The sequence below is a fragment of the Littorina saxatilis genome, linkage group LG11 (assembly GCF_037325665.1).
Source record: "Littorina saxatilis isolate snail1 linkage group LG11, US_GU_Lsax_2.0, whole genome shotgun sequence".
Lineage (NCBI taxonomy): Eukaryota > Metazoa > Mollusca > Gastropoda > Littorinimorpha > Littorinidae > Littorina > Littorina saxatilis.
This window is the reverse complement of record NC_090255.1, coordinates 38,931,388-38,946,021: the sequence shown is the minus strand read 5'-3', so window position 1 is coordinate 38,946,021 and position 14,634 is coordinate 38,931,388. Positions and strand designations below refer to the sequence as shown.

The following is a 14,634-nucleotide window of genomic DNA, read 5'->3' as shown; positions in this document are numbered from 1 at the left end:
TTCAAGATGGAGACGCCAGCCTCTGTCCGAGACTCTCTCCGCCCAGGAGACTGGGTGACCTCGATCGATCTCACGGACGCATACTTTCACATTCTTATGCATCCGACCGACCGGAAATGGCTTCGTTTCCGGTGGGGAGATCAGATCTACCAGTTTCGCGCACTCCCTTTCGGGCTGTCTCTCGCACCGTGGATTTTCACCATGGTGGTGAGACAGGTCTGTGCACTGGTGAGGTCCCAGGGTATCCGTCTGCGGGCTTATCTGGACGACTGGCTCATCATGAACCAGTCCCAGAGCGGCTGTTCGCAGGATACCCTGACGGTTCTTCGAGAATCCAACTGGTTGGGGTTCTCGATCAACCGGGTAAAGTCGGAGCTGACCCCGTCACAGACATTCACTTATCTGGGGATGTCTTTCGACACGGTCGCTTGGACTGTCCAGCCTTCTCAGAGAAGGGTGGACAAGCTCCAAGCTCAGATTCGCTCCACTTTACCTCTCCTGATGGCTTCCATCCGCTCGCTCGCCTCCATCTTGGGGCAGATGGAGTCTATGGCTCTTCTGGTTTCACTGGGCCGGGTCCACAAATGTCCGCTTCAGTTCGCGCTGAAGCCGTTTGTGGACTCTCCTCTGGTGGACTGGGACGCCCTCATCCCTTTGCAGGGATGGTTCCAGTCTGCGACCCTTCCGTGGTTGCACACGGAGTGGGTCTGCAGAGGTGTTCCGATCGTCGTGCCCCTCCCCGACCTGGACCTCTTTACAGATGCGTCCAGGGAGGGTTGGGGGGCACATACAGATCTTCAGACTCCTCCCTTTCCGTTACTCAGCCGAGTAATCCGGAAAGCGGAGATGGAGGAGCCGGCCCTTCTTCTTCTGGTCGCTCCTCTGTGGCCGTCGCAGGTCTGGTTTCCAGATCTTCTTCGGCTTGCCCAAGGGCCCCCCATTCCTCTCGCACTCGTGCGAGGGGAACTAGTGCAGCCCCGAACAGGCATTCCACACGAGGAGCCCAGTCTTCTGAAGCTTCACGTGTGGAAGTTGTTCGGGACTCGCTGAAGCGCTCTGGGGCGTCGTCTTTGACTCTGGACTTGGTGGCTCGCTCGCATAGAGCGTCCACATCTTCAGTTTATGCTTCCCACTGGAAGGCATGGACTGCCTGGTGTTCAGCTAGAGGGGTGAGTTCGGTGGCTCCGCGCTCTATTCAGGTCGCTAACCACCTCTCTTTCATGTCTTCACAGGGCGCCTCAGTCTCCTCGTTGAGGGTCCGGCGCTCCGCTATCTCGGCGACTCTTCAGCAGATTGGTCGTTCTGTTCGGGTCGGGGGCGTTATAGCTGCAGTCATTAAAGGGGCTGCTCTTAAGGAAGCTAAAGCTCGTTTGCCCGCTCCCAAGTGGGACTTGTTTTTAATCCTGGAATTCCTTCGTTCTGCGGATTTTGAGCCTTTAAGCGAGGCCAGTCTGTTCAATGTCACTCGCAAAGCGCTGTTTCTCCTTTTGTTGGCTACGGCCCGACGGGGTAGCGAGGTCCACGCCCTGTCGGGTCAGCCTGGAGATATCTCCTTTGAGCCGGACGGTTCCGCATCTTTGCGTTTCCGGCCTGATTTCCTGGCCAAGAATCAGTCTCCGGGGCAGGCCTCTCCGCTGGTTAGAGTTAAGGCTCTGACCAGCGCGTTGGCCCCGGGTGACCCCGATTCGGTCAATTGCCCTGTGAGGGCACTTCGTCTGTACTTAGCCCGGAATCAGCCGATTCGGTCTAGTTCTCAGAAGTTGTTGTTTATCTCTCTCCTTACTAGGCGCGAGAAAGATTTGTCGAAGGTAACGTTGGCCCGGTGGGTGTCCTCGCTCATCAAGCAGGCTTATGAGTGGAGGCGCACAAAGAGGGGGGGGGTTATGCCCTCCTTGCCACTTGACTCGGCCCGAGCCCATGAGACGAGGGCGTGGGCATCCTCTCTGGCAGTTCTGCGCTCCAGACGTCTAGAGGAGGTGCTGACAACTGCGTATTGGCGTTCCGAAGATGTTTTCATAAACTTTTATCTTCGGGACGTCACAGCTCTTCGACAGGATGGCTCCAGAGGCCTTCCAGCGCTCATAGCAGCAGGCCAGTTCCTGTCCAGAACTTGATGGTGAGTTTTGATTCATTTCTAGCCCACCGCCTTGTTGATGTTATCTGCTAATGTGATTCGGAGTAAGAATATGATATTAAATGGAAAATTTCCTAAATAAATTATCATTTAATTAATATACTTACCCGAATCACATACTGTATTCCCTCCCACCTGCCCCGCTTATGGTTTTAAGATTTTTTAAAGCCGTATGATAATAGGCACGTGTTCCTAGAGGAAGTGACGTGGCATACACCCGTATGGGAGGTAACTCCCGGTGTACTGGCCCATTACCAAAGCTACTTTCACTTTCGTTTTGGTGATGGGGTTGCTTCCCTTTAAATTCTTTAGCCGGGTAAGCGTTTTTCAGTGATAAGCATCTCAGGTGACTCAATGCTAATGTGATTCGGGTAAGTATATTAATTAAATGATAATTTATTTAGGAAATTTTCCATTTATTGTCCATTAAAATATTACATAAAAATGGAAATTTTTCTTCGGCACACCCTGCCTGCCTGTAAACGATTATAACAACAATTGTATAGGACGACACACATAAAACATAAAACATAAAAGGGATACAATCAAATATGATATTGCACTATGTGAATTTACCCTCTCATATCACAGGAGTTGGGTTTCACAGCAGAGTAATCACATTACAAATATTTCACACACACCTTCACATGTACACATTGTTTGTTTTTTCCCAGCCGACCAGCCTCTACGTGATGCGAGAAGAATTTAAAATGGTGACTGCAGAAGGCAGGAATGACTTTTTAAACTGGTTTTTGCGTGCCAAAGGGACCTTATAACATTTACCTGAAGGGAGAATTTCGAAACAGGGGTTGAGAGGATGGATCGGATCGCTTCTTCTTCTTCTTGGCGTTCGCAGAGGTTACACAATCAGTCCAGCACTGGTGATAAATGTTGTCGTTTTCTCCAACTCCTGTCGACTGCCGTATAGTTTGGTCTGCAAGGGAGTTGGTGACGGCCACACTTCTTTTCGTTCCTCATCTAGTAAGGGACATCGCTGTAAGATGTGTTCCGCTGTTTGGTCCTCTTGACCGCAGGCACAGGTTGGTGATGGCGCCAGCTTGAACTTTCGGTTCATGTGAGCATTGAGCCTGTTGTGGCCAGTACGCAGCCTGATGAGGTTGACTTGCTGCTCTCTGGACATTGTGTGGTAGTCATCTCTGTTTGTCCTTGGCCTCATCAATGCCTTGATGATTGTCTTCTGCTCACTAAAGCTGACACTGTTTTCAGGTTGGTCTTCCACGGCTCCTTCTTTTGCCAGCTCATCTGCCCTTTCATTTCCTGGTATCCCACAGTGTGCTGGTATCCACTGGAGGACAACTCTTCTGGTTTGTCTGACCATCTGTAATGCTTTGGCCAGCTGTGGGAGTTTGTCGTTCTCTAGGGCCTGAAGGACTGAAAGGGCGTCAGAGAGGAAGACAACTTGGTAGCAAGGGTCTGCGGAATCTTGAACGAAGGAGGCGGCCTGCATGAGAGCTTCTGCTTCTGCTTTATAGTTTGTGCAGTGTTTGCCAGTGGCAACGCTGGATGTAGCTGTATGTCCCCCAGGGAACTGGATGAGAATGCCTGCACCTCCATTGAGCACGGCGTTAGTTGCTGATCCATCGGTGTATACATGGATCCACGCCTCTTTTGGGTACTGTTCGTCGATCAGGGCTAAGGTGAGTGCCTGTCGAGCTGTGTCATTCTGATCTTCTCCTGAGGTAACATGTGGAACACTGGTGCAGATCTGGATGCCTGGTTTCTCTGTTGCCTTGGGGGTTTCCTCTTCTTCTTGAGTCAGAGGTAGAGTGTTCTGTGGAAGGACTTCCCTGTACTGTCGAGAAAGTCTCTTGCTCTCGTGTACAAAACTGCTCCGTTTAAGCCGGTTCTTGGTGAGGTTGCTCAGTCTGTGCTTCATGGGGTGGTCGGGTAGGCACTTGAGCTTCTCGGCCTGTACCATAGTCTTGGCTTCTCTTCTCTGAGAGAGGGGTTGGATGGTGGTAAGCTTCTCCATTTCCTTGATGGGCGTGGATTTCATTGCACCGGTGATGAGTCGGAGGGCCTGGTTTTGCACACGGTCAAGGGTCTGCAGGTTTGTCTTGGCTGAGGTTAACCACGCTGTGGAGCCGTACTCGAGGTGGGGTCTGATTGTTCCCTGGTATACTGTCTTCAGTATCTTCTCGTTCGCTCCCCAGGTGGTACCTGCCAGCTTCCTGAGTATGGCTAGCTTGCGCCGGGCCTTCGTTTCTGCCTGTGCAATGTGTGGTTTCCAGGTCTGCCGTCTATCAAAGGTGACACCAAGGTACGTTGCTTCTTCATCCTCTCTCAGAGGAGTTCCACCAAGCCTAATGGTTCCGGCTTTCTGCTTTGGCGACAGTGTGAATAGGGTGGTGGAGGATTTCTCCTTGTTGATGGAGACGCACCAATCTTCTGCCCATGCGTTCAGCCTATCTGCCGCTTGCTGCATTCTGTAGGTGGCAGTACTTGCGTGCTCCTCCTTGCACCAGATCACAAGGTCGTCTGCGTAGAGAGCAGCTTTGATCCCCTTGGGCATCTCAGACACCAGATCGTCGATGAAGAGAAGGAAGAGTGTGGGGGAGAGGACTCCGCCCTGAGGGACGCCATGACGAAGGAGGAACTTCTTGCTTTTGGTCTGGTCGACGTTAACTCTTGCCCTGCGGTTATAGAGGTAAGAGCGAATCCACTGGTACATGTTGCTGGACACGCCTTTCCTCAGCAGTTTTACAAGGAGTCCATCTTTCCAGACCTTGTCAAAGGCCTTCTGAAGATCTATCCAGGTGACGAAGACCAGCTTCTGTTCCTGAAAGGCATCTTCAACTTCTTGCGCCAGGTAAGTGACCTGATCTTCAGTGCTGCGGAACTGTCGGAATCCAGCTTGTTCAGGGGCGAGGAGGTTCCTGGATTCCAGGTACCACCTGAGGCGCTCGTTCACAATTCTCTCCAGGGTCTTCACAACACAGCTGGTGAGGCTGATTGGGCGATAGCTGGTGGCCTTCTTTGGATCCTTCCCTTTTTTTAAGATGGGGATCATGATCGCTTCTCGCCAGAGTTGTGGTAGCGATCCTGCTTGCCAGCTGCTGTTGAAGACCTCGAGTAGCTTGTTCTCTGCTGCACTACCAAGGTGGGTTAGCATCTCGTTGGTGATGCTGTCTGGGCCAGGGGACTTCTTCGCCTTTGACTTTTTCAGAGCTGAGTGCAGCTCGTGGAGTGTGAGTGGTTGACTCATGGCGTCCACTGTCGACTGTCTGGCAGGTCTCTCTCTTTTCTCTCTTCTTGCTTCTCTCTGTTTCTCGGGGCTAACATGGAGGTTGCTCTCAGCTGCATAGCTTTCAGCAAATTGGTTGGCAGCATGCTTTCCAGTTAGCACCTTCCCGTTCTCTTCTAATGTGATCTTTCCTCTGCTGGTGTTCTCATCATTCAACTGCTTGGTGAGCCTCCAGAGCTTTCTGCCATCCTTCTCAAGGTTCAGAGAGCTTGTTTTCTCTTGCCAGCTTCTCCGTCTTGCCTGTAGCTTCTTTTTGAGAAATTTGGCTTTGGCTTCCTGGAGGCGGATGTTGTTGTTTTGTGACGGGTTGACTTCTGCTTCCCTTCTGGCGTCTGCCAGATCATCATCCAGTTCCTGCAATTCATTGCTCCAGTAGGGCTTATAGTCTCTCCTGGCACCCCTGGGAATGGACTCACGCGCTGCTCTGAGGATGCTCATATTGAAGTCCTTCGCCACCATATTGATGTCTTGACCCTCGACTCTGATGTCTTTGGTGAGTTCGCTGGTGCGGTGTCTAAAGAGGAACCAGTTCGCTCTTTTGTAGTTCCACCGTGGGAAGGAAGCTTCAGTGCAGGACTCCATGCCCAGGGTCAAAAAGACTGGCCGATGGTCACTTCCACCTAGCTGTTCTCCGACCTCTCTGCTGGTTAGCTGGTGCATGTCTTCCGTGCAGAAGGCTAGGTCAGGAGTTGATGTAGTGTGCCATCTTCTGGAGTAGAATGTAGGGCAGTCAAAGGGACTGTTCAAAAGGATGAGACCTTTGTCGTCCTGCCAGTTCTCCACCTCTTCTCCTCTCCGATCCAGGTGGTCATATCCCCAACTCTGTGAATGACTGTTGAAGTCACCCACCACAATGAAGTTGGAGGCCTTTGCGGGGATCGTGTCAAGGGCGAGGTGTCTATCATTGGGGCAGTAGAAGTTGACAAGATGGAATTCTGATGTCTTCGTCTGGATTCGAATCACCTGATATTCGGAGTCCTCCATGTGCGTTTCTATCAAACAGGCATTGATGTTGTTCCTGATGAGGGTCAGGATTCCTCCTTTGCTTCGGTCTGTTCTGTCGGACCTAAGGCATTGGTAGCCTCTCACTTTGAAGGACTTTTGGGGTGTCAGGTGCGTCTCCTGAATACAGCAGATGTTGATGTTCTTCTCATGCAGGATATGCTCCAACTCTGTCTTCTTGTTCAGGATACTTTCTGCGTTCCAGTGCATGACCTGAAAAGGTCGCTGCTGACTGGGTTTCTTCCTGGTTGTGGTGGTGCCAGTCACTTTCCTCCCGCGTCCCCTGGCGTGACAAGACGGACGGGAGGGACCTCCAGTAGTTGGGGCTGGGTCCCTTTGAGGCATGGGACCCGACGCTGCTCCACCCTGGGGGGTCCTCAATGGGCGAGCGCCATTTCCATCTGTGCTGGTTGATTGTGTCATCATTTGCGTAAGTGCGTGTACCCGTGGTTTGTTAGAATGCGCCGTGCGGCCCGGGTCCTCCGTCTTCAGCATTCGGGGTTTTCTGCCGGGGTTACCTCACCCTTAGCTCATGGCCCGTACGTCCTACCCTGAGAGCACAGGGGGGAGGATTTTCCGGGATCCCACCCGGAGCCAGTTTGGTCCGCGGCCGCAAGCGGCTGATCTCCATATCTGAAGACCGTTCCCCTATCCGCCACCCGGGGACGCGCTGGGTTGGGGGTGGTCGCCCCACTGAAAATCCCACACTGGGTTAAGAAAGATCAGCCTGTCCCAGAGCTTTCCGCTTAATGGCAGCTTCGTAGAGACTGGTCAGCTGTCGTTGGGGTTGCCCAACAAGCTTGCTAGCCGTCGCAACAATGCGGTGGAGTTTGGAATGTGGCTTTTATTTGATTTTATTTCCAGGTTCATAGATATGAGGACAAAAGTCCTTGCAACAGTTATAGCTTACTGTTGATGTGGCCTGTGTATGATTCTGTTTGTAGGGTGCAGAAAACTGCCTGGAGGGCCTGACGTTCGTCATCACGGGAGTTCTGGACTCGCTGGAGCGAGACGAGGCCAAGAGTTTGGTGGAGCGGTACGGGGGGAGGGTCACGACCTCCATCAGCAATCGCACCAGTTATCTTGTCATAGGCCGAGATGCAGGAGCTTCCAAAATTACCAAGGTTTGTTTGCTACTGTTTTGCTTCTGTGTCAGTAAGGTTTTTAAAACACTGCAAAAAACATGAGTGTACATGGGAGTTTCAGCCCATGAACACAGAAGAAGCAAAACATTTTGACAGTGTTTATATGTTGCCATGGTGACAGGCGGAGCAGTGTAAAACCAAGCAGGTTGACGAGGACGGATTGCTGGATCTGATCCGAACACTGCCCGGCAAGAAGTCCAAGTACCAGGAGCAGGCAGAACAAGCGGCGAAAAAGGTGAGACATAAAATTAATGCTTCAGAATTTCATTTCATTTCATTACTTTATTATGCTTTGGCTGGGAAATGCGGGTTGCTTCCTCCCAGTGGAAAGCAGCAAGAGTCATGCTGCCCAGGTTTGTTTAGGTGTAAGGCCAACAAAAAAACAAAAAGTCTGTTTACGGTAACCCGACCGACCCTATTTTTTTTCGCGCGACCCTAGACTTTAAAAAAAAAAAAAAAAAGAAAAAAAAAAGTAAAAATATGTTTTTTTGGAGAAAAAAAATTTAAAAAAAATAAATAAAAAAATCCCGACCTACCGACCCTATTTTTTGGGCCTATGTTACCGTAAACAGACCTAATTTTTTTGTGGCCTAATCACTAAATCAGCCACCTTCACCTGTGGCAGGATAACTGAGGCAGTCGATCTACTGGCCGATGTGAATGCGTGATAATTATATTGTGTAAAAAATTCCATCTCACACGGCATTAATAGGTAACATGCGCCTTGAGTCGCCTTGTGTGGTGAGATACGTGCGCGATATAAATCCTCGTAAATAAAAATAAATAAATAGTGACGGGGTGGGACATGGATACTGTCTCTGAGTCTGCACGTAAAGTTGATCCGTCTCGCCCCGGATTCGAACCAGTGACCCTAGGATCACAACTCAAGTGCTCTACCAACGGAGCTACCTGGCCCCGAGGATAACATAGGAGTGCCCCATGCAGAGTTGTGTATGTTGAGATGTTAGAAATAACACACAGGTGAAGTGAGTTAGAAGAGAAATAATGCAACAACTTGTTTTGAAACACACTTTTTGTATATTGACTAATTGAGGTACAGATTTGTACTTCAGTCACAAATCAGGTTTTTAGCTGCCTATGGAAACTATAGGACCAACATATACTTAAGGTGTACTCACATGGTAGGAATAGTTTGATCGACAGAAGGACAAGGAAATGCATCTGTTTATTTGGAGCTGTCTTCTCTACATATACACCTTATGTCACGATTACTCCACAATATATGGAAGGGGGGGGGGGGGGGGGGGGGGGGGGGGCGAGAAACCTTTCTTCGTGCTGTTCTGTTGTGTTCATTCTTTAACTATGTCGGACCAGCTCTTCCGTTGTCTCCAGCGTCTGCGTCCGTCTTTAACAGTGCCTTGTGGAATGGTTTCTGAGAGAGCGTCATGCCTCATGACGTGGTCGAACCGTATCAACTTCCGTCGTTTGACGACTTTGCCAGGAAAGGTTCTTGAGGCCCCACGATGCTCTTGACCTAGCTCCCAACAGTCATTTTCATTTTCTTTCATAACCGCTCAACCAGGAACTTGTTCCCATCGTACAGGAGCAGTCCCTGAAGAAGTCCACCAGCTCCCTCAGTTCTCAGTTCACGGCTCTCAAGGCGTCCCAGTCCAGATCGCAGGTTGACAGCAAAACGTCAGCTACGTTGGATTCTGGTACCGCCACTTCGGCCAAGAGTGAAACAGGCAGCGGTGACGCTACCCTCATGTGGGTCGACAAACACAAACCTACCTCATTGAAACAGATCATCGGTCAGTTCAGACTTCATTGGTATTGACGTTTGTTCAGAATAATAAGTCTGCAAAATTGTTGAACTTTATTGGGAATGAAATGGAATAATAAGTGTCTGAATTTATTTTAAACTTCATTGGTTTTAACTTTTTTGGAAAAGAAACAGATCATTGGTCAGTTCAAACTTAATTGGTATTGACTTTTGGGGAGATAGAAACGGAATACTTAGTGTCTGGACAAATGTTTAACTTCATTGGTATTGACATTTTGTTTGGGAACAAAACGGCATAACTATTGTCTGGAAAATGTTCGATTCGTGCGTGGTGAAATTTGTAAACAGTGTTTTTATCTGTGTAGATCTTGACTGCTTGAAATAAAGTAGTCTGCACTACAGCGTGATTGCCTTTTTCCATGCTGTGCTTGGTCACTGTTAGAGCTGATATGAGACAGGCATTTATGCAACTCAAAAGGAATATTTCAATTTTGAGAGTGATTTAAAAATTAAAGATTAAAATATTTTTTAAAATTGGTGGCTGCATTGACAAAGATAATTCCATGCTACAGCTTAGGGCAAAATGGTCATTCTTGAGGTTCATTTATATGAATTTGTGTGGCTTGATATTTTTAAAGAGCCATTGGTTTTGTTGTATGTTGTCCCCAGGTCAGCAAGGAGACAAGAGCAATGCCAAGAAGTTGTTACAGTGGCTCCAACGATGGCATAAGAATCGGGCAGCTGGCGTCAAACCATCTGGTTAGTGCTTCGCTTATTTTACTGAGACGGAGAGAGGACCAGAGAGAGAGAGAGAGAGAGAGAGAGAGTGGGAAGAGAGAGAGGGAGAGAGAGAGAGATGGGAAGAGAGAGAGATGGGAAGAGAGAGAGGGGTGAAAAGAGAGACAGAGAGAAAAATTGGCTCCAGCGATGGCATAAAAATCGGGCAGCTGGCGTCAAACCATCTGGTTAGTGCTTCTATTATTTCCCTGAGAGAGAAAGCGAGAGAGAGGAAGAGAAAGATAGGAAGAGAAAGAGATGAGAAGAGAGGGGGAGAGAGAGAGATTGGCTCCAGCGATGGCATAATAAGAATCAGGCAGCTGGCGTCAAACCATCTGGTTAGTGCTTCTCTTATTTCACTGAGAGGGAGAGAGAGGAAGAGGGAGAGAGAGAGGAAGAGAGGGAGGGAAGGAGGGAGAGAGGGAGGGAAGGAGGGAGAGAGAGGGAGGGAGGGAGAGAGAGGGAGGGAGAGAGTGTGTGTGTGTGAGTGTGCTAATAAATTGAAGAAAGATAGGCTTGGCTGTTTAGGGTGTAAGAGCGTGTGTGTTTTGAAACTGTAGGCCCTAAATGTATACCAGTGAATGACAATTCTTTAATAAAATTGCTTTACAGAAAAAAACGTCACAGCAAAGATAGTTGCCCTGTACTTGTATAAGGATTGCCTCAGTATACAAAAGATAAAAGTCCCTGTAAAACTGTCTAATGTATTGCTGAAATAATACGTGAAAGAATAAAATGTCTGAAAGTGGAAGTCCATTATATTAGTATGGTAGGAATTTTGGCACTAGAAACCGGTCTGAAACAAGAAATCCCCCCGCGGGTTAGGGGGAAGAATTTACCCGATGCTCCCCAGCATGTCGTAAGAGGCGACTAACGGATTCTGTTTCTCCTTTTACCCTTGTTAAGTGTTTCTTGTATAGAATATAGTCAATGTTTGTAAAGATTTTAGTCAAGCAGTATGTAAGAAATGTTAAGTCCTTTGTACTGGAAACTTGCATTCTCCCAGTAAGGTCATGTATTGTACTACGTTGCGGGCCCCTGGAGCAATTTTTTGATGAGTGCTTTTGTGAACAAGAAACAATTAACAAGTGGCTCTATCCCATCTCCCCCCCTTCCCTCCGTCGCGATATAACCTTCGTGGTTGAAAACGACGTTAAACACCAAATAAAGAAAGAAACAAGGAAGACTGTCATTCCAAATGACTGGCAGCTCTGAACAACTTGGCTAGGGTTTCCATATACAGTGGAACCTCCTTTTAGACCCCCCCATTTTAAGACTCCCTCCTTTTTAAGACCTTGTTTTTTCAGACTTTCTGTTCATAACCTCTGTAAAATTACCCCCATTTTAAGACTCCCTCCTTTTTAAGACTCCCTCCTTTTTAAGACCTTGTTTTTTTCAGACTTTCTGTTCATAACCTCTGTAAAATGACCCCATTTTAAGACTCCCTCCTTTTTAAGACCTTGTTTTTTCAGACTTTCTGTTCATAACCTCTGTAAATTTACCTCCATTTTAAGACTCCCTCCATTTTAAGACCCAGTTTTCTCAGACTTTCTCTTCATAACCTCTGTAAGTTTACCCCCAATTAAATTACATATTCTTACTCCGAGTCACATATTAGCATTGACGCAGTCGAGATGCTAGGTAGACTGAAAAAAAACGCTATCCCATCTATAGTATAAGGGAAGCAACCCAAGCAAAAAAGTAGCAAGCTTGCTACCCTGGGTTGCCTCCCGTAGCGTGCATCACGCCACAGATCTCGTACCCAATACGAGACACCCTCATTCGACATCTTTCAGCCAGAGAGACAGGTCGTGCTTGATTTCGCTCCTAGGCTGTTGTTTGCTGTCTGCTTGACACCCACCAGCCTCGGCTCCCCGTCTGCTCATAGCTGTTTCTAGCGGTGAGATTGTTCCATTTTGTTGTTGTTTGCTTTGCCATTCTGCTGAGAATTTTCTCGTCCGCGGACTTGTGAATTTTGCTCGGTAGTTTGTTGCTGTGGCCGCCATTTTGGTCGCCATTTTTCGCTTACACGTGGTGTTTTTTGCTGGTTAGTTTGGGTCCGTGCTCGGACTTTTAGCGTCGACCAGTAGCACTATTACCTGCTTGTAACTTGTACTTTGTGCTAGTTTATTCTGCTGAAGTTTTAACGTCCTAGAGACTTGTGTATTTTCAGTAGTTTGTTTTCTCGCGTGACAGCATGTCTGATAGTGAGAAAAAGCGAGCGGCTAAGGCCGAGAGTAAGGGCAAAGGCCCTGGCAAACCTAAGTCCTCGGCTTCTACTTCTTCGGCTAGGAACCCCACGGTTCACGTTTCTGACCCGAAGACTAACTTCGTTTTTTCGGTGCCCATTTCGGCGCCGGAGGAAACTTCGTCTGGCTCGCGGGCGGCGGGCATTACCGCTACCACGTCCGTTTCGAACCCGGCGCCTGTGCCGGAGGCTGGCACTCTTGTGGCTAGCCTTTTGTCCTCTTTGCTTCCAGAAATTGAGATGGCGCGGACGGACCCTGTTTCCAGCTCTGCCTCCCTCCCGGGGGTGTGCGACCCTCGGTCGTTGGCTTCCTGTGTTCCTGTTGTTTCCGGATCACCTGTCCAGCCTGCTGGCTTCGGCGTTGGTGCTGGAGGCGGTGAACAGGGAGGCGTTTCTCTTCTCGGCCGGCGCTCGGTGGCTACCGCTTGCGGGAGTGCACCTGAGCAGGTCCCTTTTGGGATACGGTCGTCACAAGGTATGTGCTCGCAGCAGCCGTCCGCGGCAGCTGCACTTCCGGCTCCGGCCGGAAGTAGTGGTTCACTGGACAGCGGACAGACCATGGTCCCTGCCGGTTTGAGCTACGAATTACGTAAGCAGCCGTCCGCGGCAGCTTCCCTTCCGGCTCCGGCCGGAAGTAGTGGTTCACTGGACAGCGGACAGACCATGGTCCCTGCCGGTTTGAGCTACGAATTACGTAAGCAGCCGTCCGCGGCAGCTTCCCTTCCGGCTCCGGCCGGAAGTAGTGGTTCACTGGACAGCGGACAGACCATGGTCCCTGCCGGTTTGAGCTACGAATTACGTAAGCAGCCGTCCGCGGCAGCTTCGCTTCCGGCTCCGGCCGGAAGTGTTGGTTCACTGGTTTGCGGACAGCCCATGGTCCCTTCCGGTTCGAGCCTTGCCCTGCTACAGCAGCCGTTTCCGGCAGCTGCTCTTCCTGCCTGGGCAGGAAATGTAGGTCAAACGGGTCGTGCACAGTCATCTGTCACTTCCGGTTCCGGCCTAGGGCTTCCGGGTTGTGGCTTGCAGACTCCTCAGCACCAGCTATGGCATAGTTCTGCTGTTGCGTCTGCACTCCCTGCTCCTCCCGGCTTTTCCGGTTCGGTTCCCGCTGCTTCCGTTGTGTCGCCGGTGAATTTCGAATACGGTGGTTCTCCTGGGCATACAGGCTTTTTGCCTCTGTTGGGACAGCAGCAGCCACCCACTTCGGTGGTGGCCGCTAGCTCCTCTCTTCAGCTGCCTTCGGTCGTTGGTGACTCTCATCTTCCTCTTAGTCAGGGGTGCGAGTTTCATCGATGGCCAACAGGATGGGCGTTCGGCTTACGGCCTTCCCTCGCAGCGTCATTTGTCGGGTTCTTTTGGCTATGAGCCGTCCCCTTCAGGTGGCGTTTCGGACTTCGGGTCCGTGTACGAGGAGCAGCTGCCTTCGGCGGCTCTGGCCAGCTTCCGAATTTACGTCAGCAGTCGTTCGCGGCAGCCGCTTCCAGCTCCGGCCGGAAGTAGAGGTTCACTTGCTAGTGCACAGACTACTGTCACGTCTGGCTCGAGCCTTGTCCTATGACAGCGGTCGCCCGCGACAGCTGTTCTTCCGGTTCCGACCGGAAGTGTAGGTTCACTGGTTAGTGCACAGGCTACTGTCACGTCCGGTTCGAGCCTTGCCTTACGTCGGCAGTCGTACGCGACAGCGGCACTTCCGGTTCACGGAAGTAGTGCCTCGTTGGAAGGTGGACAAATAATGATCCCATCCGGCTTGAGCTGCGCTATACGTAAGCAGTCGTCCGCGACAGCTTCTCTTCCGGCTCCGGCTGGAAATGTTAGTTCATCGGGATGTGGGCAGCCCATGGCCCTTTCCGGTTTGAGCTTTGCCCTTTGCACGGCAGCCATTTCCGGCAGCTTCGCTTCCGGCCTTGGCAGGAGGGTAGGTCAAGCGGGTAGTGCACAGGTTACTGTCACTTCCGGTTCTGGCCTACGGCCTACCTTTGGGTTCCGAGCTTCAGCTCGTAGGTGGCTCAGCACCAGCTTTGGCATAGCGCTGCTGTTGCTGCCGCACTTCCGGCTCCTCCCGGATTTTCCGGTTCAGTTCCCGCTGCTTCCGTTTGGTCGCCGGTGAATTTCGAACAAGGCTTGCCCTATGGGCATACAGGCTTCTTGCCTCTGTTGGGACAGCAGCATCCACACACTCCGGTGGTGGCCGCGAGCTCCTCTCTCCCACTTTCCTTGGTTTTGATTCCTCTCATCCTCCTCTCAGTTAGGGAATGAGCACAATCGATTGCCAACAGGAAGGACTTCGGTCGGCAAAGAGGAAGCAGCTACTTCTGGTTT

General features: G+C 50.3%; 1 protein-coding gene across 2 annotated transcripts in view; it reads left to right on the top strand.

The window, feature by feature from the left end:
• The window catches only part of LOC138980428 (replication factor C subunit 1-like), a 69,032-nt gene that overhangs the window by 28,953 nt on the left and 25,445 nt on the right, over nt 1–14,634 (top strand). For both annotated transcript variants that reach the window (XM_070353310.1, XM_070353309.1), the window contains exons 11-14: nt 7,346–7,525; nt 7,668–7,781; nt 9,111–9,318; nt 9,960–10,049. In XM_070353310.1, the coding sequence (XP_070209411.1) occupies nt 7,346–7,525; nt 7,668–7,781; nt 9,111–9,318; nt 9,960–10,049 (592 nt within the window). The remainder of the gene's footprint in view (nt 1–7,345; nt 7,526–7,667; nt 7,782–9,110; nt 9,319–9,959; nt 10,050–14,634) is intronic.